At 39.6% G+C, this 25,229-nt stretch overlaps 2 protein-coding genes across 2 annotated transcripts in view; one reads left to right on the top strand and one right to left on the bottom strand.

Moving 5' to 3' along the window:
- Positions 1-25,229, bottom strand: part of TG (thyroglobulin) — a 140,877-nt gene that overhangs the window by 34,481 nt on the left and 81,167 nt on the right. The window lies entirely within an intron of this gene.
- SLA (Src like adaptor) lies at positions 597-22,959 on the top strand. Its single transcript, XM_053958602.1, has 8 exons — positions 597-732; positions 5,508-5,601; positions 11,531-11,630; positions 14,931-15,017; positions 16,513-16,616; positions 18,194-18,325; positions 20,160-20,292; positions 21,234-22,959. Exons 2-8 carry the CDS (start codon positions 5,541-5,543, stop codon positions 21,451-21,453), a joined length of 837 nt encoding a protein of 278 aa, XP_053814577.1. The 5' UTR covers positions 597-732; positions 5,508-5,540; the 3' UTR covers positions 21,454-22,959.

The raw sequence follows: 25,229 nt of genomic DNA, 5'->3' as shown, positions 1-25,229 counted from the left end.
TTTAACAGGCCAGTATCTTGGTTCCTCCATCACAGACACTGAGATGAGGAAGGTCCTGAGGCTTCTGCACTTTTTACAACCAGTGTGAAAATGGGCTTCACAGACTGGCTTTCAATCCATATTTCTTCATTGCTGATCTTAAGCTTCAATTATTTGCAGAGAGAGGTATTTTGGGGTGCAGACTGAAGCATAAAGCAAAGGCTGTTTTCCTATTCAGACTCAATAAGAGAGAAAAAATGTTTTGTGCCTCTTCCTGTCGGTCAGAAAAAAAATAGCAAAACTGCATAAAAGAAAACAGTTGGGAAATGAGCATTGCTGGATAAATAAATTCAGAAGAAGAAGAAAAGAAAATAAACCCTTTTTGTGTAAGTAATATAAACTGGGTTATTTCCCTCATTTTTTATATCTGCTGAAACCAGCCCTGATGCAATACATTGAAAACCTCCCTGTTTTTTTCAGCCCATAGATAAAATGTGCCTTCAGTAGTGACTTGCAACAGGAACCTCATCTGTTGCAAACACTTTGAGCCTTCCTTATTTCTCAGAGAGGAAGTATGTGGCCTGTTTGGCAAATGCTGCTCTACATGACAGCGTGAACTTCACAACACTCTCATTCGACCGGCTGCTCCTCGACTTGATCAGCTAAACCTTGCTGGCAGCGTGAGAGCAGTACTATGACTACGGCTTTTCTCAGAAATTCTGCAACCTGGAATGCCATGCCCAGCATTTAAAGGTAATCACTGCTGTGATATATTTTACATTAGCTGCGTATGAGACCAAATGTTTCAATTTTATTTATATACAAGGGTGTTCTATTTAATTAACAATGACAGTATTCAGACCGGGGATTTCAAGTGCCACCAAAGGCAGAAATAGAAGAGTCTGCCTTGATCCTTTTCATAAGGAGTGGTACTAAAGATAGACAGGACAAGGAGTATTTCTACTGAAACCTAAGAGTAAGAGATAGATGCTTAGGACCTTATGCTAAAGCAAACTGCATTTCACTATAACCAAAATATGAGCCCACAGATTAGTGGGTTTTTTATTCAAAGTGTTAGAAGTGTAGATAGTGTAGTATTTCTGTGTTGTTTCATGTTTGCATGTGTCTCTGAATTTCTTTGATGAGAGTATTATGTTATTCTTTCTAAGTGCAAAGGTACAACTGCCTCAAATCTGAAAGGATGTTCATTTTGATTAATGATAAATTAAGGGAAATCCACAAAAAAATATGCAGTTTCTGAAATCTAAGTTGTTCTGCTTTTCCTTTCCACACATGAAAATAGCAGGATGCCAGTGCTTTCATTTTCAAGCTAAATGAGATTCAGACATCACCTGGGAACTTCATTGAAAATTAAATTGTAAGACTTTGGCAATATAGATGTGAATATCAGGAAACAAAAATAAAGTATGGTATAGCATCTCAGGAATGATAAATGCTCTAATTTTACTAGTCTACAGTATTCCTTGTAGGAGGGCTTTACTCAAGTGCTTATCTTGCCTTTTTATTCCTTATTACTTTCATTTCTTTATATTAACTAATTCTCCATCGTATGAAATATAACTTTTTCAAAGTTCTCACCAAGTAGCAGAATTTCGTATGTTCCATGCTATTTAACTGCTGCAGAAGCACGTTTTCTCAGAGAACAAATTCTGTGAGAGGAAGTTATTGCTACACGTGCTGCACACAGGAACGGAAGAGGAAAATTGTACCATAGGTTTTGGGGTCACGCGATGTAGGTCAGTGGGATTCCAGTCTTGACAGGTGAAGAATTCATATCTGCTGAGAGTTCTGATAAATAGGACACAAAGCAGGTCTGGAATTGTGGATGTTTCCTCACATTCCTTTTGGCAGCAAAGATCCCTGAGCCCTGACAGCTGTGTGTGCAAACAGCCCTATGACCACCCTTCCTTGACACTATGTGCACAAGTGGAAAGGAGAGAGGAGGAGGGATCAATCCTTGGAACACTGCAAATGTGATCTTAATACTTAAAACCAAATTTTCATGCAAGCCTGAGGAGATGGCTGGTGATCAGGAGAGCTGCAGGTAGATTTTGGTTCCCAGCAGCCCAGCAGGATTGGGGTAGATAAGACACAGTGAGTTTAGAGTCTGTCATTTCTTGTTAGCTCTTTCTACATCACCCACAATGAATTATTTCCTTTGGATCTGGCATAATTATCTGTTCCTGTGAAGGAAGGATGGCACTTCTACTTGTATCCCAAACTCTGTCATCAAGTTTAGATACAAGGAACAAAGTTTTTACAATGAGGGGGGTGAAACACATGTTGCCCAGAGAGATGTTAGATGCCCCATCCTTGTAAACATTCAAAACCAGGCTGGATAGGGCTCTGAGCAACCTGATCTAATTGCAAATGTCCCTGTCCATGGAGGGATGGTTAGACTAGGTGGCCTTTAAATGTCCCTTCCAACCCAAATTATCCTATGATTCAATAAGGTCAAGTGAGATGCAGTGCCTGTAGCAAATTTGCTATTTGAAAAGATTATAATCTATAAAACTGTTACTGTTCTTCTATCAATTACAATGAAAATAATTGGTTCATGACATCTTTAAAGCTTCCAGTAAGTCTAGTTTTGCAGAGTGTCTCAAAATTTCAGAAAACCACACAAGAATTTATAATGCAGCAATGGAATCTTGAACTCTGTCCCTTTCAGGACTTTATGCTACCAATGGTTGTGACAGTAAAAGAGCACGGAAAATGCAATGAGAAAGAGCAAAGTGCCACGTTAATGACGGCAAAGCCCGAGACGTCACTGCTCTTCACTGTACTGAAAGTACTTCACAATGTTTGCATTTTCCACAAGCCACATTATTCCACATCTAAGGCAGCAGCACGGAGCTGCACATTATGCCCTGATGACTTCAGAGGTCCTTTGAGAATAGCAATGCTTGGTATGGCAGAAGGGAACCAGGCTGTGCGCTGCAAAAATAAAAAATAGGAACTTACCTGTTGTCCAGTATTTAATCCCTCTGTGGTTTAATTGCAAATGATGTATAAGCAACCCTGGAGAAACACTTCAGGTATTTCTAAAGCAGCATTTAGACTGTAGATCCTTAAATACCATCTAGAAAAATGCAAGTTCCTTGGTGAAATGTGTCACACTTTTAAAAAGATTGGAAGCCTGAAGAAAAAATTTTCAGAAGCCTTTCCACCACTCACAAATATTACGGATCACTTTCCAAAGAGACTCAGGCACACCTGAAATTAGGAGCAGGAAAAAGGCCACTAGTCACGAGCCTGACACTTGTAGGATGACTTGCTCTCCCAGCTCTCAAATAACAAAACTCAGCATAAAATAGTACTTAGAGGTATGACTCTTTTTTGTTTTTTCCCCAGACTTTAGGGAAAAAAAATTCAAGCAATTCTCATCTAAATATCAATTGCATGTGTTAAAATTATAGATGGACATCAGATGCTTGTGCTGTCATTCTTGCCATCTATCTGGAATTGCACAACATTTTCGGTAACTGCAGCTTAGATTCTCTATACTGAGCAAGATTTGAGCTCCCCTTTTAAATTACATTACAAGAATGCACCTACCAGAGCACAGAGCTCAGCAGAGATTATCAGTCCAGGTATTTATCTCACTCTCCTGGCTGACATTTTCAGCCCTGTTGAGCTCTCTATTGCTGTGCCCAGGAAATTTTTCTGGCTAATTTGAAGATGAGCCATGAACATCTATAATATCTGTAGCCCTAATACTGGCTGCACTACTCCTATGGGTTTACCTCTTGTTCTTTATGGGATACAAGTAAGAAAAATGTTCAACAACTTAAAATTGGGTCTTGCAGAAAAATACTCATAATTAGATCAGAAAATTATGATCTTGAAAGCAAACATTGCCTGACAAAATGAATTCTGGTTTCAGGTTTAGTAATTTAGGTGCATTTATGTGGAGAAAGATTTTTTGTTTTGTTTTCCATAATGAGACCTATTTTTAAAACGTGAATACTCAAGTAGTTTATTTAAATTTAAGGGTGCTGTTTTATTCAGCTTCTAGGCATCTCCTATCAGGCAACACATTTTTGTTCTTGTGAAAGTAGGTTTCAGATGCTTGTCAGAAAGACACTGGCACAGCTGCACCCTCCAGATGTGCCACAAGCCAGTTCTGAGTGCATAAAGTGAAGGGGTAATGTTTCATTTGGCCAGTGAAATAGAGAATTCTAGCAAAGAGCCTTTGGGAACAGCACTAAGAAGCTTGGAAAGCAGATGAGGTGGAATCAAACTGTGCACTACCATCTGTTCTAGCACTGAGCTCCTTGCATTTGGTAAGGGATGAATTTTCTTTCCTTTGAATTGCATTTTATTCTGTAGGATATCTTCCTAAACTGTCTGTAAGACATTAAAAAATTACAGTATTAATCAACATACTGAAATTCTGCCAGTCTTATTCCAAAAGACAATTAGCAATAAAGTACTTTCTTGTTGATGTCAGTGGTTCTACTTCTCAAGTTGGACATCTCTCCGCCTGACTGACCCTCATCAGGCTCTAGCATGGGTAGGTGAAGAGCAGCACACCAAAGTCAGTAATCATCTTTGAAATATTTAAGCTAGAAAAGGCCACAAGATGCAGAATACTCACACAATGCTGCTAGAGCTCCTGTTATCATTGGGCAATGGACAGAAATACATTTTTAAAAAATAATTACCCATCAGCTGGTGGAGTTATTTTCCTTAATGAACAGTTCTTAAATAGATATAGCTTTTTGTCTTCTGCCTCTGAAAATATATGATACACCTTCTACATTCAAAATATTTATCTCTTTGTCCTCTGTCAGAGAGAATTAGGACGGCTGCAGCAAAGCTATGAGAAGAAACTGCTCCTCTCACACTATTTAGTTCCACAATTGTCTGATACTGTTTCTTGTACATCCACCAAAACTTTTTAAGACAGGTATCTGAAGAATTTGCACTGCTGGCTTTATGCAGGAGGATTGATTTGAGATCTAACATTTTTTAGGCAATGTATTACTTAAAAAAATGTGCCCACGTTTGCTGAGGGCACAATTACATCAGAAAAAAACCCAAACCTACCAAGCTGTGTTCTTTGTATTCAGTAGTAAACCAACATAATATACACATAGTGCTGAAAACCAGGGATGTCCCTACTGCCAGGGACGTCAGTCTGATTAGATCCTTTGTAGCCTCAGAGCCCCAAATGCTGAAAAAACAGTTTGTATATGAAATGCCCATATGGGCACAGCTCTGCTGTTACTTCCTATTGTGCTGAGGTACTGGTAATGGAAACTTTTACTACATCATGTTCTTCTGAGCAACTTCCCTCGCTGTGGTTTTCTGCTATTCCCCTGATAAAAGAACAAAAGTGGTGAGAGTTTAGCAAGTATGTAAAACTCTTGCATGAATTTGACACCAGAGTTCTCAAAAGCAAAACTGTACGAAATTGGATACGCCCAAACTAGGTCATTTCTCATCTGTTGGCACAGCAGGTGTTATTGTGATGTTAAATTTCAATGTCTGCTTTGATTTAGTTCTGAAGAACTTTGACGGAATTAGCGAGCACAATGGGAAATACTGTGAAAACTCCAAGAGCATCTGAGGAAACAAACACGCCGAGCCAAACGGGTAAGCACTCATTTCATTCCTTTCAAGAGAAAAAGACGTTCACGGTGCATGATAGACTCAGCCATGTGTCGCTCTTCACCCGCCTGACAGGAGCAGGCAAGTGCATGGCTGCTGCGGGAGAAGGAGGGCATCCACCAGACAGTGCTTATATTTAGCTACGTTTTAGCTCATTTTCCAAGAAGCACTTTAATTAAAAACCCCAAATGTTAAACGTATTATTTGCTGGTGCTCCTTGAAAGACGTTCCTTCCAAATCAGAAAGCACTGAAACACTACTTCAGAAACCAAAAATGCTGTGTTTTGACATAATTGTATGCGATATTTTATACAAATTTATTCTTGAAATTTGGGGATCCTTCATTTAAGGTTAAAAGTTTTAATGATGTATTGCATTGAACCTTATGTCCATCCACTGTCAGATAATTGCATTGAAAGTAGCACACAGCCAACCTGTCACCAGATTTATCCATAAAGGCTAGGGAGGAATACAAGTTCCACAGGGCAAGCTGCCAAAGAAAAATATAAGACATCTGCCTTCTGCATCCACATGTGAATAAATCAGGTTGCAAATCCCTCCCTGCCACCTCTGTAGGCTGGTAGAGGTCATGCATTAGAGGGGGAAAGGAAGAGGGATTTGGTGATCAGCTACTACAAACTGTGAGTGAGTGGGTGGAGAACCAGTAGTGCCTCAGCCTTCCTGGTGCACTAATACAGGCAGCTGGCACAAGAGCTGCAAGAAATCACTCCCCAAAGGTGAAGAGGAGAAAGCAGTTTTGGGTTTTTCCTTTGGATTTGGGCTTTTTAAGTAGATTTGTTTGTGTTTTGTTTGTGTTGTGTTTGTTTGTGCTGTTTGTGTTTTGTTTTGTTGTAATTTGGCATTTTTTCCATCAAATATTTTCTGATTGGGATACTGATTATTATTATAAGGATAGGGAATCAGCCTGGTTTGATTTTTGCTGCAAGGAAACACAGCCCTGCTCGTAGTATGGTTAGGAACTCACTGAGATGGGGTCTTGCAGCCCTAGGTCCTAACATAGAACATAGCAGAGACCAAAAACTACTCAACAAGTTGCTTTTTTTTTTTTTTTTTTTTTTTTTTTGGTGAAGAAAAGAAAAAATATCAGCCTTATGCTGATATTCCAAACAACTACTGACACAAATACCACATATGAACACCAAAACAGAGACATGCATTCACTCAAAGCAGGACCTTGCTGATGAGCAGGCCATGGCTGTGACCAAGTTTGTCCTGCATGTGCTAAAAGTCAGGATTTAGCAGGGCTAAAAACAACTGCAACCCTTTCTGTGATGGAAATATAACATACCCCTAAAAGTTACCTCTGCAAACATAGATAACACCGTGGCTACCAGGGAGAAATATCAATTTAGGAATTCAGGTCAATCCACTTGAACTTTCCTACACATCTAGCACATCTAGAAAGGGGTGTTGTTAGTCCCACCTGACCTCCTGCTACCACCTGGGGAGAGAACAAATCTCCCATGGTGGCAGTGGCAGCTGCCAAGGCTGTAGGGATGTTTCAGACACTCTCACAGCTGAAATTGCAGCAGACACCCATGTTTAATCATCCAAAGACAGGGGGTTGTCACAAAAATGATCAGTGATGGAACACCTCTCCTATGAGAAAAGGTTGAGAGAGTTGGGGTTATTCAGCCTGGAGAAGAGAAGGCTCCAGGGAGACCTTGTTGCAGTTCTCAATACTTAAAGAGGGCTTATAAGAAGGAGGAGGATGGGCTTTTCAGTAGGGTTTGTTGTGATACAACAAAGGATAATGGTTTTAAGCTAAGATAGGATAGATTTAGACTACATATAAGGGAAAAATTATAATGGGAGTGGTGCAATACTAGATCAGGTTGCCCACAGAGGTTGTAGATGCCCCATCTCTAAGAACTTTCAAGGCCAGGGAGGTCAGGGCTCTGAGCAACTTGATCCAGTTGAAGATGTCCCCATTCATTTCAGAGGGTTTAACTAGATAACCTTTAAAGGTCCCTTCCAACAAACTATTCCTTGATTCTAGGATTTATCATCCTGAATAGCTCTTTGGATCCATCCACCTCTTAGTCTGGGTCAGACCAGTATCTTTAATAATGACTTAGATGTTGCTAATGAAAGTTGAGAATACAAACATTAGTACTGTCATCTAAATCAAATGGAAAAAGACTTCTAAAAATGAACCTGGTACCAAAGTGTGTGTTGGGGTTAATCCAGTGAGTTTGTATCTGTTTGCCTTCCTGAGCAGATCAAACTCCAAATCACATCACAAAACAGAAGGTTTCCACCAGACCAGAAATAAACTTGATTTAAGTGAGGTGGAGGATCCAATCCATGCACTTTCAACAGTTGAAATAGTTATTCAGAGAAGTAGGTTTGACACTAGCTCATTTCAGGAAGACTGAATAAAATTAAGGACTGAAACAGAAGGGAAATAATGAAAGTTTCCAACAAAAAGGAAAATAGAAACTGCAGTCTGCAGACTTGGTCTGCCGTGTTCATTAGACCCCCATGAGCCCCTTGTGCTGCCTGAAATTTGCACTGAAAGCAAAACCTTGTGCTTTTCTCAGCACCAGTGTGCCAGTCTTGGTCCTGGTAAAGGGAACAGTGTATAAGCTGCATTTCCCAAGGAGGCATTTGGACCCCAAAGATAACTGCACCCCATCTGCCTGCACACTGCACAGGCATTCCTGGCACAACCCAGGGACTGATGACAGAGTAAGCAGAACAGCAAGGGGTCATCAAGGGTTGTGAGCCTCTCTCTGTCCTCCTTTGGGACCCTGAATCAATGGTTAATCCTTTTGGGCTGCACCTTCACAGTTCTCAGTTCCCAAGCTGGCTGGTTTAGATCTAGCTTTAGACCTACCAAAATGTGACTCTGCAGACATACCTTGTGGTGCTGCACATTTTCCCAGATGAGTGCCCTCCTTCACCCTCTCTGGTGCACCCCATGCCATAAATCATAATATTTCTGCTGGCCAGTAAAGCTGGATGATGCATGGAGCTGAACTCCAAAGAGTTCGTTCCCACTCCAGACATGGATCTGAACAGAACAGCAGATTTTTGAGGGCAATGAGCTGATCTGGATGCTCTGCCTATGCTCTTCCTACTCTCTATTAATGCTTCATAGTCCATTCCCAATGAATAATTTGAACGGTACAATATTCAGTTTCACATTTTTCAAGACATGTGGGTGTGAAGACATCTAAAATTAGCATGTATTTCACATTCATTTCCTACTCCTAAAGAAACCACCCAGAATTAGCACCTGATGCAGTGGAAATGATTGTGCTTCGATCTTTCCACTCTAACTTTTGGGTTGTTCCACTCCAGATGTGACCTATACTTGCCCTGTGGAGGAGAGTTTGTGTTAGATAAACTCAGGCAAATATATTTTTTTTTTTTTTTTTACATCTTGAAAATGTGGGGAGCCCACCAGATCAAATCTATTAGATCACTGTGAAATTTAGGTGTGGAGAAAGCATGTAATCTGTTTCGTTCCTGTTTCCAGGCTTTTGTGTTTGTAAGGAGCTGGTATGGGTTCTGTGAAATGTTGTACAGTGTGGTGGAGTATTTTGCATGACCAAAAAACCCAGTGAGGTTTGACTTAAATACCAATCAAAATGAAGAGAAGAAGGAGGGGTTCACTCCTTTCCTTACGCTTTAATGTAACTGTATGTAGTTTAAGAGATAACATTTGCACATGGATGTGGAAGATAACACTCTGATATATTCCTTCCTTTTCAGAACTACAAATTACATGCAAAATTGAAACAAAAATTAATATAAATATGAAAGTGTAAGCAAAGTAACACAGGTCTTGCTAGAGTAGACAAAAAGTCACCTTCCCCACAGTGCATAATGAAATGCAAATTACAGTGCGCAAGGAAGGAGAGCAGAAAAGCATTTGTTTTCCACTCTTTCACTATGGAAGCAGAATATTTATAAATAAACAGCATAATTTTTTTAAAAACCATTGCTAAAGACATTAAGCTAAAAATATTTATATTTAATGTAACATTACATGATGTTTTATAACCTGCAACGAGAAATGAAGTGATGGCATTTTATCCTCATTTTGCTATTTTTAAAATGCACCTTCTAGCCTGTATATTTTCTAGTAGTTCTGGGTAAAGATTTTGTCAAAAAAGACTCAGTGCTAGTGCTTTGGTGTTATTAATCTCAGGTACTAAGTAGCTTCATAGACAGGAAGGTGCCACTAGATTTTCTGTGCAGAACAAGGAAATCATCAAAGGCTTAGCACAGAATTTCTTCAACAGGGTTGAACTAAGTGTATAATAAGTTATATTAGACTAATCACAGTGGTTGGCTGTACTGGACTAGTCCTGTTTAATTCAGTGACTAATCAACTAAGAAAATCATAGCAATATCAATATTAAAATGTTATCAAAATAATAATAGAATGGTCTAGGTTGGAAGGGATCTTAAAGATCATCTAGTACCATTCTCACTGCCATGGGCAGGGATGCCATCCACTAGATCAAGTTGCTCAGACCCCATCCAACCTGGCCTTGAACACTTCCAGGGATGGGGCATCCACAACAACTCTGGGCACCTTGTTGTGTTTCTTTTCTTCGTGTTTCCTTCAGCCTTTTACTGTTATCTCTGTGAGTTGTTTCTAAGGCCCTGAGACACATAGCTAAAAACACAGAGCATTCATTCAGGGTGTTGCACCTAGGTTTCCCTCAAAAGCTGTCTTCCTTAAAGAGAAGTTGGCAACAAATCTACATTAAATGAGAAAAAACTAACAAGATACAGAAGTGTTTCTATCTATCTAATTTCTTCCTTTCCTACCCTGAATTCACACCCATTTTTGCACATGTTGGGCTGCACAGAATGGGAAGTATGGAGATCAAAAAACCTCTGCAAATGTAGTGCTAGATGGTGTTCCCAAGGTGCTGATCCTGGTGGAGGCAGAGGGAAATTCTGTCTCCCTGTGAGATCATGGAGGGTACTGAGATGTGCAGAGGGGAGGAATTGCTTCTAGGAGAAACACAGGCAGTGTATGGCATAATCCCTCTTGCCAGGACAAAGAGCTCAAAACACCCAGCATGACACATTTCTGAACTTCCCAGCTGTCAGCAGTTACTGGGCACCACAGATTCCAGTAGGATGAGGAGCATTTCATGATTGATAGTCCCAGTCTTGTGTAAAGTGCTCTATCCTTCAGAAACCCAGAGACTCAGCATGTCCTACACAGGGTGCAAGTCCCAGATTCATCCCAGCTGATGTAAAAGGTCTTCTCCTCTCTTTGCTGACCTCAGCTCTGCAAATTGCCATTGTGCAATGGATTCAGCTTAAACACTCCTGTGCCTGTTTTCTTTCACTGAAGCTCTTGCACAGTTTCCATGCAATGGTGAAAACCAAGTGCACTGGCTGATCATGAAGCTCCTTTAAAAAGTGATGGAAATGGGCAATAATGGCCAAACTCTCATTGACCTTGATCTAAACTACCACTGAAAAGTATCAGTGGTGTAAAATTATGAAACAATTCAACATGCATCTTCCTTTTCTTAAATCTTATGCTACAAAACTGTAGCTGGAGACAATTAGAGACAGTGGCATTAATCAAACTGGGTTACTTCCTAATACTATAAATAATTACTAATTTTTTAGTTTCAAACTGAATATGTCCTTTAAATAAGTTAATTGCTAGAAAAAGTGATCTAAATTTAGTTGCTTACAATTAACCTCTTGACTTTTCATTTCTAGTATCTTCAAAGTCTTCTTATAAATCTATAGGTTTTCTTTGGCTCAATATTTTTATTAAGTGACATTTCAGAGATTTTTTTCCCCCATTTGACCTACTACATAAATTCTATCATACTTAAAGAAAAATCCATTTTTGTCTCAGAGCACTACCTTTTTTTAAAGTGACCTTTTCTTTCTTATTTCACAGGTCAGGAGAGTGACTTCCTTGCTGTTCTCTATGACTATCCTTCAGCAGACATAAGCCAACCTATATTTCACGTAGGGGAAAAATTACGTGTGCTATCAGAGTAAGTTGATCAATTTCTTTTTAGATTAGGTTTTATTAGTGAGTGAAGTAAAGCTCTGTTTTAGACACCTGGCCCAAACTGGATGCAGTTCAGCAAAATGAACTGAGTTCAGAATTTTCAAGGAAGGATGCTTAGCCACAGTGTAAATTTCCATGTAGTTTAAGAATGTGGGATCACATATTGTCCTTTGATCTATAGATTTCTCTTATGTTTCTCAAGCTGGACTCAGACTCTATTCTAAAATAAGACTCAAAACAAATCTGCTTTGAAAACTGATTATAAGAAAGTATTCCCCAAATGTAATGGAAAACAGAGTAAGAGCCAGACTATTTTGAATCACATAGAAAAGGAAAATCACCCTGAATTTCTTTATGTCAAGCATGTCTGTCATTTTCTCTCTCACCCTTTTTAATCTAACAACTCCATTATGATTAAGTCTTAGAATTTCATCCCGATTTAAGGCACATGTAAAAAAAAATTTTTAAAAAGTGTGTGTGTGTGGGGGGGTTCTTTTTCTGTTTTTTAATCAATTCTGCATTTTCTTAGTGAGGAAAAAAAGAGAGCTTTCTCAGCCAGTTCCACTCAAAAAATTTAAGAGCCCCAGAAATAAGTAGGCTTCAGAGCACTAGTTCAGACTGACCTTAACCTTAGTGCAGTATTGCCAGACACAAGAATGAGCACATGTACAAAAAATGGAAGCATGCAGCCCTGATGTTCTTCTAGGCACAGCTTGTATCAGCACACAATGACCTCCTGGAAGTTACCTGGCCCCACAGCCACTATTTGCAGTGCTCAAAATGAAATGAAAGGTTTCGTTTTTGCAACTGGTCGAGTAGATGTATTCAATGAGAGGCCAGACACATTGATAGCAGAGGAATCCTTGGAGGACTTCTAAAATAATTTTAAAAATTCTCAACCAGATAGTCAAATGGCTGAAGGAAAGAAGTACTCAAGAGAAGCATCACAGATGACTGATGAATTCTCAGACTCTTCTCCAAGCCACCATGACCTGCAGTGGCCTTTGTCAGTTACAAGACACAGGCCTCAGTGGACCTTTGGACTGACCCAGAATGGCTGCAGTATGTTCTGCTGACACAGTGCTTTCTTTTCCTCCCTCAACTAAGGGTCCCAAGACTCAGACAATACCACCAGATAAATTTTCTGCTGATGGAGAGCTCCTCTAAACCAGGGGGATTCTTCTCTGCCAGCTTCTAGTAGTGTAAACCTTGCTGCAGTTTGCAGAACATTCATGACATGGTACAACAACTGCTTTAGCTTGGAAATTCCAGCTTAAAGCCTCACTCTCAGATTTCATCAGCTTCAAGCCCTCACACAGCACAGGACTGCCTATGCCCACATCAATGGGAATTATATGTGTGGCACATTATATGTACACATGTGCTGCAAAGTATAATCTACTGCAGGAACAACTTCTAAAAGAATAGGCTTTGGCAGCAGAAGTTTTTGACATGCAGTGATCAAGGGCTTTTCCTGATGGATAAATTAGATCCAAAGCAAGTTTTGATGGGAACTTTCCTCTTCTTATTTTGAATCATGAGCTTGTTCACAGATAAGAAGACAGTCCAACGCTCCATGCAAACCACAGTGTCCTGATGAAGGACCTGCTCTCCCCTGCTGGGGCACCTGCTGATGTCAGTAGGAATTGTTTGCCTGCAGCCTCTTCCTGCTCATAAGCTGCAATTCTTTTTCTGAAATCTTTCAAAGAAGTAAAAGATAGTCAAAAAGAAGAATAGCATTGCATGACCAGAGCACAAGTGATGAGGACTCCTCACCACAGAGGAGTCAGCACAAGCAGCAGCTTTTCAGTTCTTTTACAACAGCAGCTTTTCAGCCTTCTACCAAAGTAATGATGTGTAGTGGCAATCAGCCCCACCAATCCTGCCAGGAACAGGACATATGGAGCCTCCACAGGAAATGCAATTCCTCACAGATATTTGTGACTGCTCTGGGTTGGCAGTTTTATATAAGCACTACTGGCATAATTTCTCACTCCCCACACTGGTCAGGCACTTTTCATTACCAGATGAACTGCATTTGGCTGGCAGAAGTCAAACCAAATATCCTCCAAGATTTGCCTCAATATACATAATTTATGTAGCTCCTGACACAGGAGAGATGTGCTGCTTTGGGATTTTAAATCATCATAGGGATTTTTCAGGGTTAGTAATATTAAAATTTGGAGGGAGAGAGATGATGAATCTCTCAGGGTTTTTTGGGTTTGTTTTTTTTTTTTTTTTTTTTTTTTCTTATTGCAATTTTTGGTTCTGTCTAGGAGAGTTCTGGGGGGAAAAGGAGCAAAATAACCTAAAATTCTTATAGATAAATTAATTTAATCTGGAAAACCAAACTCAAAACTTTACTTCCCCTTTTTCGCTCAGCACAGACATTCTGGACCATGGTCCCAGAAGCTATAACTCATGACATTTAACCTAAGTGATTTCAACTCAGCTGTTCTGACACACACTGAGACTCTGATCTGCAGTGTAGATATTATTTTGGGAGCATTTATATGAACATCCACAGAAACAGCATTCAAACACAAGACACAGTTCCTTGTATGCAAACTCTTAAAGTGAAGGTGCAAAGGACCCATCAGTCATCAGGATCCTTGTACTATGATTAAAGCTCTGCAGCATCCCTGTGAAAATTCTTGGTACCATTTATTTCTGAAGAGATTCAAGAGAAAAAGCCAGAATTCAGTATCACAGCAATAACTTAAGATATACTGGGGGGAATACATATCCTGCAGCTTCAGCTACAAGGTCTATTTTATTGGAGTCTGGTCTGCAGCTCATGGAAGACAAGGGAAAGAGCAAACCACAAAGCAGGTTCAGTTGGACTGACAGCCTGCTCCCAAGCAGACAGGCTCCATTTCCCAGATCCTCTACCCTGGTGTTTCAGGGCTGTCCAGACACAACACACTCAGCTGTAAACTGAATATCTTGGACACCAGTACAAGTCTAGCTGTGGGAAGGCAGAGCACAGCATGGTTTAACCACTGAGTATTTATCCTTCTTCTTTCAATTGCAGAAAAATATTTTATTACTTACGTAATTTAAATGGAACAAAGTAGCTTATTTCTGTGTCCGCATTTAATTCTCAAGTAGGTTTAAAATGGAACTACTCTAAATGAAACCAAACAGGGTTCTTTTCTGAATGCATCGTTTCAGAAGCACACACAGAAGGTTGCAGGCTAATCTGTGTAACTTCACTAACTTCCAAATGACAAGAAGCTCTGAAAATACATCTGAAAATATCCCTTCTCTTGCTTTCACACAGTGAAGGAGGCTGGTGGAGAGTCCATTCCCTTACAACAGGTCGAGAAAATTATATTCCAGGAAAATATGTAGCAAAGGTTTATCATGGGTAAGTAAATGCATTTCTATAGCCTTTCATCACCACATTTTTACATATCTTCCTCTGATTACTCTGAGTCATAGTCCAAATAATGCCAACAGTGAGTTGGCAGACAAAAATTTTATTTATTGACAGTCTCAAATACATCTTTTGAAAATTGAGAACCTCAAATCCACATATAAATTTAGACTAAGTGAAAAGGAAAATCCTTCTTTTAAATGCTGGAAAGAGCCAAAACCACCTCAAATCACTAATAAGATATTTAATATGCATCTGTTGCATGGACTGATCTCTAACTTAAAGACATTGATGAAGAGAGCCTATTTAGAATGGCTTTTTAATATTTAAATAGAGCAAAATTTTAGCTAGGTTTGCTCATGGAAAACAAGCCAAAAAGAACAAATAGAAATGCTAATAAGTCATTCAAGAATGTAAACTTTCTCACTGAATGAACTACGGAAATTTCAGACATTTCTTGTTGCCATAGACACCACTCAGGGAAAAAAAAAACAAAAAAAAAAAAAAAAAAAACAAAAAAAAAAAAAAAACAAAAAACCCCATTAAAGCACAGACTTAAAAGCTTTCTGGCAAATGTTTTAATACCTGTTTAATTTTAAGGATACGAACTGTGAATGTCACTACAAACTATGCAAGTGCTTCAATTTTAACATGCTTTTACATCCTCCTGAAACAGCGATGCTTTGCCAAAGGCAGGACACAGATGTGAGGTAATGGAAGCTACTGTCTGAAAATTCAGTGACAGCAGACTGGATCAAACACATGAGAACAACTTTAAAATAAAATTCTATTCTATTCTATTCTATTCTATTCTATTCTATTCTATTCTATTCTATTCTATTCTATTCCATTCCATTCCATTCCATTCCATTCCATTCCATTCCATTCCATTCCATAACTCTAGAGCAGCTGAGCAAGCCCAGGTGCCTGGGCTTGAGACACTGAGACAATGAGACACTGACTGTAGCAAAACACAGCGCTGCACCAAGTTATGGTGAAAATTTGTAGGACTAATTCCACTTTCCCTTATCCACAAAGCCCTTTAACTTAAAGGGTTGGACTCTTCCCTAGAAGAAGTAAAATAGTTGTAGCTTATATGGAGTTTATTTATGATACAAATTGGGGTTAACAAAAGTGGTTTAAATGAAGAGAGATTTAACTAATGCCACAGATGTCAATATACCACATGAATCTGTCCCCAGCAATACAGATCAAAGCAGCTCCAAATGTTTTGTTTTCCCTAGTAAGTCCAAACCTTATTACTCTTCTCTTAACCTCACAAAGGTTAATGGAACTCAAAACCAGCAAAATTTTCTCCAGAAACTGGGGAAATATGCCTGAATATAGATGAGAGAATAACTATAGAAAGCCACAGTGTTATTTTTGCAGTCACTTTTCCTGGCTAATGCAGCACTTTCACAGCCACATGCTGCTTGCTGTTTCACTGGTGTCCAAATTTCAGAATTTGTTTTTTCCTGCTTCACAGCTGGTTATTTGAAGGTCTGGGAAGAGAAAAAGCAGAGGAACTTCTACAGCTACCCAACACCAAGGTCGGCTCCTTCATGATCAGAGAGAGTGAAACTAGGAAAGGTGAGACAATACAGATTTTCTCCCTCTTGATCTCAGGCATTTACTGTTTATAGGGTGATCTATACAGCTCTTTAATTCACTCTCTGTCCTGCTTCATATGGATCAGTCCAAAACCAGAAAAGGTATATAATGGGAGGGTGAAGGCACCCAGTGCAGTCTGCCAGCCCTTACCAGTCACCTACTGGAAACAGGGTTATTGATGGCCATGGAAAGTTCCACAGGCATCAGCACAAAAAAGACACAGTTGTTTAAACACTATTATTTACTTTGGTTGCATGAGGCAACCTTATGAGGCAGTGGGACTTTCAATGAAGGAACAGTCACAGCTTTGCCTTTGTCCACAAAAGATTGATTCAAGAAGGTGTAAAATGCACACCAAGTAGAGGGGATGGCAGACAAGTGTGTTTACTATATAAACGAGGGAGGTCTTATTTATTTTTAAAGATGACTGACCTTCAATTTTATTTTCTTTCTTTTGGGAATTATACTGTACCAACTTTATACTTTTATTTTCTTCAGTGGGGACATAAATCAGAATCATAGAATGTCCTGACTTGGAAGGGACCTACAGGGATCACTGAGTCCAGCCCCTGACCCTGCACAGGACCACTCCAAGAATCCTACCATGTGCCTGAGAGCATGGTCCAAACCCTTCTTGAACTCTGTAGGGCTGGTGCTGTAACCACTCCCCTGGGGAGTGTGTTACAGGGCCCAAAAACTCTCTGGGTGAAGAACCTTTTCCTGCTATTCAACCTAAACCTCCCCTGACAAAATTTCAGGCCATTCTCTTGGTCCTGCCACTGGTCACCAGAGACAAGAGACCAGTGTCTGCCCCTCTGCTGCCCTTCTGAGGAAGCTGAACACAATAAGCAATAAGGTCTCCCTCAGTCTGCTCTTCTCCAGGCTGAACAAATCTCCCATATACACCGTGCTGTGCTCCTTTTCTGAAGCACCAGAACACATTCTAATATCATGATACTGCAGATAAAAGGGAATAATACATCATCTCTTCTGACCTCGTGCATACCACTGGCCACTTGCTTTCTTAATATCTATACTAAATTCAAAGAAATTTAAGATTGGCATTTATTCCTTGCCAATAAATGCTGCAGAACAATTCTAAACAAAGAAACAGAAAAGTCCAAGTGGCCATCTCCTGCCATGACTGCATTACCAGGTCTCACCTACTTACATTAATTGAAGCTGTATCCAGAAGAGTACCAGCCTGTGAGCCTGATCTCCCTATTCAGTGGAGGGCAAACTCTGTAAAGGCCTATTTCCTTTATGCCATTTCAGAAGATCCCATGCCAGCAATAATAAAGGAAAAGCACACCAGAAATTTGGTTGAATTTTATTTGGTTGAAATTGAATTCAACCAAAATCTCAGGTCATGTTATACCCTTTATTTTATTTATGTATATCTATAAGGTATAATAAGATATATAAGATGGCCACTCAGGTTTTCTCAGCTGTTTCTGAGATGTTTTGAGTAATGGCACCATATCTTACAGATACTCTATTCTGCTACAGATACCCAACCAGCCCTACTTTGGTGTAATTAGTTCTTCTCTCTCCAGGGTTATATTCCTTGTCAGTGAGGCACAGGCAAGTGAAACATTACAGGATCTTCCGCCTCCCAAATAACTGGTATTACATCTCTCCACGACAAACCTTCCAGTGCCTTGAAGATCTTGTCAATCACTACTCAGGTAAAAATAAGTGCAGAAAAAACATATTCCACTGGCAACTGTAAAACTATCTATCAAAGGTGCAGAACAAGAAGTTTTGCTTATGTCCAAGACTTGCAAATACTGCCACAGAACAAGCAATGGAAAAAGTTTTGGTTTATACATTTTACTTCATTTTTCATCCCAAATAAAAATATGTTGCCCTTAACAGTATAACTGAAATCAATACAAGAACTCAGCTAAATAAGGCCAGATAGGCTCTGTCTGTATTGGTGTTTTGTAAGATATTGTATAGCCATGTCAATAACACTGTTTGAGCCAAAATGCAGTTTGGAGGTCAGCACAGGTCAGGGATTCCCAGACCCTCTCAGAGCACACCTAAAGTCAAAGTGTGAGCATACAAAAATGTCCAGCTGTACAGAAGCCATGTACCTGCAGATCTGGGTTCCAGAGACAGATTGCAACTCTTGGCTGACTCTGTTTGCCAGCATAAAGATGTCTGCCATTCATTTATTTGCCATTTAGGCAGGCAGATAGCTTCAGGGCATGCAACACCAGGTTTCTATTCACATTTTCTTAAAGAACCACTACAGCACACAACCTTATCTGCAGTAGAAAATTTTCAGAAATATTGTAAACTTCTTCCCTATCACTTTAGCAGAGTGCATGGCAGGAATTTATCAGCAGAGCTTATATCAAGAGGCTCAAGCTGTTAGCTCAACTGCAGAGCCAGCTGTACTGTTACTAATATCAGTCCAGTGGATGACACTTTTTCAATGACAGTTTTCCAGATTTATGGCAGAAAGGTAACTTGACAAACAACACAATTAAGTGGCTGCAGTTACTATGCATCATAATGAGAACGTTCTAAAATGAGGAAGGAAATTGCAAAAAACTAATTGCCTAAAAGTTATAAAAGAACAATAGGTTCTGTGCTTTAACAAGCAATGGGTACTCTGTAATTTTAAAAATGTGAAGTTACCATACCTAAGCATTTCACAGGTAAAAGAAAAAGTATGATGGCCAAAGAGAACACTGATAAACTGAGAAGAAAAGTCATTCACATTCAAAACAAGCAAATGAAACTTTCAAGTCCAATGACATAAAGAGAGTAAGAATTTGTACAGGAGATATACATGCATTTACATGTTAGCTAGTTGACACCTTTCACCATTTAGAAAGAAGGAAACAATTGAAGCCCAAAATTTGGGCTGGGGCAGAACCCAAAAGAGGAGACATAGTTAGATTTAGGTCTTCTCCTTCCCTCACCATGAGAAGATACAAAATCTCCCTCTGAAATAAGACTCAGAGTTGAAGAACACCAGCATTTAGCCATGATGTTCTCTACTTGGGCAGAAGAATATCTGTGATGTTCCTAGTGGAGCAAGAAGAGGGTAGAGCACAGAAACATTGATGAAGGTAATATGTGAACCCCAATTCATTCCACTGTCATATTCCACAGAAGAGTAGGTGTGCACACAATCCAATCTGATCTTTTTCACACTCTCTTTGCATGGCTGACACAATAGGAAGCAAAGCAGAACTCACTGAGGGCTCAGAAAAACTAGGTTTAATTTTCTGCTCTGTCACCAAATTCCTTCTCATCTTTGAGCAAGTCACATTGTCTTTCTGTGTCTCAGTTCCTCACTTGTACTGTACGAAATATACCCAATGAAAAATTAAAAGGCAAAGGTATGAGGAAAGGAAAAATTAAGCCTGTGTTACTGTGTCCTTGCTGAGAACAGACAATTTTTGAATGCTGTTGCTGAGTCCAAAACTGTTAATTTGAGCATGCACCAGGGAAAGAAAACAGTAAGCAAAGATTAATTGTCTGTGTATTCATTTTCCTGTTCAGAAGTTGCTGATGGTCTCTGCTGTGTCCTTACAACACCCTGTCTCACCCAGTGCACTAACAACAACACCGTGATGAATCCAGTTCCTCCTGTGGTGATGAGGAATAAAAATTTCAGCTGGAGAAACATTCACAGGTACCACACAGAGCACAGGCTGCCAGAAACAACAGGGCTGTTTCCCAGCCATGTATATTCTTGTACTTGCGACACAGAAGACATAGCTATTTATTTCCTTCTCCTGAAAGCAGTTTTAAAGCTTAGACAATCTGACATCAAGCTAACCCATGAAAACTGAATGCCCAGCTCTCTAACTGATAATTTAGGTTTTAACTTTGAAAGGAATTATCATTAGCATTCAATATTTCTGCTCTCCAGCTATCCATGTGTTCAGTCCCTTTGGGACTCCTGAGTCCTTTCACCAAGGGGTAGGAGTGAGAGCTGGGTCACAAAGCCCAGTGACATCCACCACTGCTGATCCATCCCCGCTGATGTGCAGGGACTCACAGGTGAGCCGTGGCAGGCAGAAGTGGCTCCCCTTTCTTCACCCACCCAGGAAACAGCACAGGTGTAATGAACACATTGTCCAAAAGTAAACCTTTCCTGTTGTGTCTCTCTCGATACACAGCCCAATTCATGAGATTTCTAATATCACAACTGCCACAAGAGAAAGTAGGTCAGGTTTCAGAAGCTGGGGAAACAACAGCCCCCAGAAACAAAAGCACCTTTTACTTTTGAAGGGTAAATTTCCCTTCACTACTCTTCTTCACAAAACATTCATGTGCTTATGAAGGCAAGAAAATTTTGTGCAGTATTGAGGTCATTTTTCCTACAGATTAAGAAGAGAATATAGATGATATTTCCTTTTCAAGTGCCAAAAAGTATTTATATCTTACTGTTGTACTGTTGTTTTTTTTTTTTTTTAGAAATGCTAAGTGACAGAAATTCTTGGTGATTTATGAGGCAGAAATGTTTTTATACAACAAAAATAACATTATTAGGTTTCACAACTGTTAATATTATCCTAAGAGGCTCAGTCCAAGTAGCTGAGATGATAACAAAATTTTGTTCTTTTAAAGGCTGGAGGTGACTGAAGATACCAAAAGTACCCTGGCAGCAATGGATGACTCTTGCCTCAGCTATGGCCTGAGGGAAAGCATCGCTTCCTACCTCTCCCTAACTGAGGATGACAACACTTCTTTTGCAAGTGCCAGAAAGAAGAAATCCCAATCTCTCATGTATACAGGGAGCAAACGTAACAGTATCCTTCACTTGCCACCTACGTACTATGACGACTAAATACAAAACAAGCAGGAAAAAGCCACAAACTGACGAGTTAGGAGAGAAACCAGAGCATCCTGTGGTCCTCCCATCCTTCAACAGCTGGGAGATACAATCTGCTAAGCTGGTAACCAAATGCCAGAATGCTTCTGCATTTCCTCGTCTAAAGATCTTCTCAAGGGTGCTGTCCCAGCCATGGCATATGCTGGGAATGTCCCCAGTGCACCAGAACTGGATCACAAGCAGGATAAACTGAGACAGACTCTAATTCAAAAGCCAAGTGGTGCAGGTGACTGTTCAGCAGGGGCGATGCCCAGCATTGTACAGAGGTGACTGCATAGGGAAGAACTAACTGCAGCTCAAGAGCTTAAATTAAGACTTACTCTGGTTTTCTCTACAAGGCTGAAAACCTTCTTTACAGAATCTATCTACACTGAAAAAAGGAGCATTTTTCTTCTCAAGATAGACTTATCCATTGTCATCGAAAATGGGTCAGAGAGACATCAATAACCCCAAGAAAGTATCTGACATCTGGCATCCAAGAAATCCACACCTGATTATAATGACTCCATATTTACCTTTTAGGAGAAAAAATTTAAATCACTGACTTTATAAGTAGCATTTAATTCACTTGCTGGCAATGGCCTGCAGTGTCATAAAACAGTCACAAAATTAAGAACAGGTTTAATTCACAGAGAAAAGCAGTTCCTACTTACACCTGAGATGGGAGTTCAGGCATATCCAAACATGTAGCTCAGCTGCTCATAGTAAAGCAGATAAACAGAGAACAAAGAGGGGTTTAATTGAAAAGCAAGATGTGATGATAATGTGCCTAACTGCAAAGGTTGGCTTGGAAAGGTGTGACATTTTATGTGTAAAGGGAGCTATTTTAACTTTGACTTCTGAAGTCAGCCACATATTTATGTATAATATTTATATTAATAGCAGCTTTTAAAATAATTAAACTAAGGGAACAAATCAGTAACAGTGGATGTTGGAGATTTTTCCTAATTTCTTGTCTGACGAGGGTTATGTCAAATAGTAATTACACTTTTCATCAAATCACTTAAGGATTAGAGGGTTTTCTGAAATTTCATTTATTTTTTTTTACCGGTATGTACCCTTTTCTAAGTCATAAAAGAGCAAGTAGCATTTTCACAGAATTCACAGAATCACAAGGTTGGAAGAGACCTTCAAGATCACCAAGTCCAATCCATGCCCCAACACCTCAACTAAACCATGGCACCGAGTGCCACATCCAGTCTTTTTTAAACACATCCAGGGATGGTGACTCCACCACCTCCCTGGGCAGACCCTTCCAGTACTTTCTTTTGAACCTGCTTGTGATTGCTTTCTAAACCAAGCAGTCACTCTTGTTTGAGTGTGTAAAATGCTGTCAAGCTGAGATAGTTTCATTCCAATATTCTCTTGTACCTTTCTGCACAGATTTGAATAATGAAGGTTTTGAAGGTTTGGAGAAATAGAGAATTGGAGAGGTTTTATATATATATATATATATATATATATATATATATATATATATATATATATATATATTTAATCTCTAAACAGCTCTTAGGACAAATCTATGTGCTCTTTAGATCTTGTGTCAGGTTATTTGCACTAGCAAGAAGATTCAGAGATCAAAATATTTCACAGCCTGTTTAAATGCATTTCAGGACTTAAATGATGAATGTCATTTGGCTGGTAATCAAAAAGCAAAACACACTCAGGAACTCTAGGCATTTGTACAATCAAATTACTGTTACTGATAATCAATGCATTATGGTGGCTGCATTTTATCCATGAAATGTATATGGGGACCATTTCAGATTTCTAAGTCATGACTTGTATTTATTCATTAAAATAATATTCAGTAGTTACTTTGTGCTGCTTTTAGAAAATGGGAAACCTGGTGTGCAAGTAGTACAATCACCCAGCCTTGCAATGCAAGTGCCAGAAGGTATCTTGGATGGAAGGTGACAAAAGAATCCCAGAGCCCACACAATTGGCAGCACTCGGACACACTCTGTGAGAAGGGGATAAAACATCCTGACATTGACAGGTTCAACAATCATGGACCAGTTCAGCGTGGAAAGGACCCCCAGACATCCTCTGATCCAACCCCTCCCTGTTTCACCAGGGCCACCTTGAACCATTTGCCCAGGACCATGTCCAGATAGCTTTGGAATACCTCCAGAGATGGAAACTCCACTCCCTGGGTGACACTATGCAGACACTCTGTCATCCTCACAGTAATGACTTGACAAAGTGACAAAAATTAATTAAATGTGCCATAGGGATGGCTGGATTTCATGGATGGTTATGGGGAAATTCTGTGAGGTCTGGCCATTTCCACAATTAAGTGAAAGCCTTTACTGGGGACCTTTTGGGAAATACAAACTTGCAAGGGATGACAGCCCCCAGGTGATTTTATACAAATCTGACACTACCTATGAAATGGTATCATGAAAAAAGTAACCAAGAGAGCTGGTTGGTTTGCCACGTCAGTAAAGGGTTTTGAGAGGGAATGAGACTGGTAAAGGGAGAGAAAAAGGAGATGGGAAAAGAGGGAAGAAAGGGGATCTAAAGAGTAGCTAATTACCAGGATCAGGGATATTTAGAGTCCATGTCAGAGAGCCCTGCACCTGACTGCAGTAGAAGAGCAATAAACCTTCTCTGTGCACTATTGTCTGATATGCTTCCATGGCCAAGAGGGACCTGGTCTTCCCTTGCACTGGGTGGAAGAAGGTTGGAAGCTGCCCTTGACATTCACCAGGAGTTCTTGGAGAGGACACCCAACACAGCTGCCCTCTGCAGCCCCCTGCCATCCATACCATTGATCCAGTCACCTACATCAAAACTGCACTGGTAAATTAATTGAGTGATCAAAAACTGAAGTCAAATGCCAGGCTAATGCTCTTAAACCACTTAAAATAAGACCAGAATTATTGATAACACTTATTTCTAATCATACCACTGAAAGATGAAATAAAATCTAAAAAGTCCCCGTGATAGCTTTGCACTGATTTTGTTCAATCTCTTTTCAGATTTGTTCCAAAAAAAGTTATTATAGGGTAGACACAGGAAACTCAACAGCATTTTGCTATTTCAGGTGCACATTTTCTAGTAAAGGAAGTTTTGTGCACCACTCCCCTCTGCATGCTCAGAAGCAGCATGGTTTTATCATGCATAGCAAATACAGAAACAAGAAGCACAAAGCTGACTTTTGCAGAAGGGCTCTATTGAGGGATTTTCCCTTAGGAAAGATATATCTGTTATATATTCTCAGTTTCATGATTCTAGTCTGTGTGCACCTCCTTTTTAACAGTAAAATTAAAAGTACACAGTGATTTTGGTGTCTTTGAACAAAAACAAGATACATCCTTTACAGGAGATGTAAGTGAAAAACCAACTTTGGCACCACTTAAAAAAAAAAGACAGATCAAATATATTTTTAAGATACAAGCTACTTCTATTGTTGCTTGCTTTTCATATTGTCAGTGTATTTCACAAAAAAAACTAAATCCAATGTGAGGCTGTCAGGATAAATAACACTACTCTGAACTCAGTGGAGATGCTGCTTTTGCCAAGACAGTGGTCTGCAAAGTCCCAGAAAAAAAAAAATATATATATATAAACACTAGAAAAGTAGGAAGAATTGATGCACCTGTCTGATCATTGCACTTGCCACTCTTTTCCATTGATTAGTGTTCTGCTGTAGGAGAAAGAATGAGTTTAAACTTATCTTATAAAAGAAAATACATAACGTGGAACTACTCTCCAGAAGCAGC

The sequence above is a fragment of the Vidua chalybeata genome, chromosome 1 (assembly GCF_026979565.1).
Source record: "Vidua chalybeata isolate OUT-0048 chromosome 1, bVidCha1 merged haplotype, whole genome shotgun sequence".
Lineage (NCBI taxonomy): Eukaryota > Metazoa > Chordata > Aves > Passeriformes > Viduidae > Vidua > Vidua chalybeata.
Note: the sequence above shows the minus strand (reverse complement) of the source record. Positions and strands in the feature narration are given on the sequence as shown.

Bases quoted from the DNA above. Each gene is read 5' to 3' on its own strand.
- SLA (XM_053958602.1), top strand. From the start codon at position 5,541: ATGGGAAATACTGTGAAAACTCCAAGAGCATCTGAGGAAACAAACACG. The intron at 15,018-16,512 runs GTAAGTAAATGC...CCTGCTTCACAG, and splicing joins GTAGCAAAGGTTTATCATGG to CTGGTTATTTGAAGGTCTGG. The intron at 16,617-18,193 runs GTGAGACAATAC...TTCTCTCTCCAG, and splicing joins AGAGAGTGAAACTAGGAAAG to GGTTATATTCCTTGTCAGTG.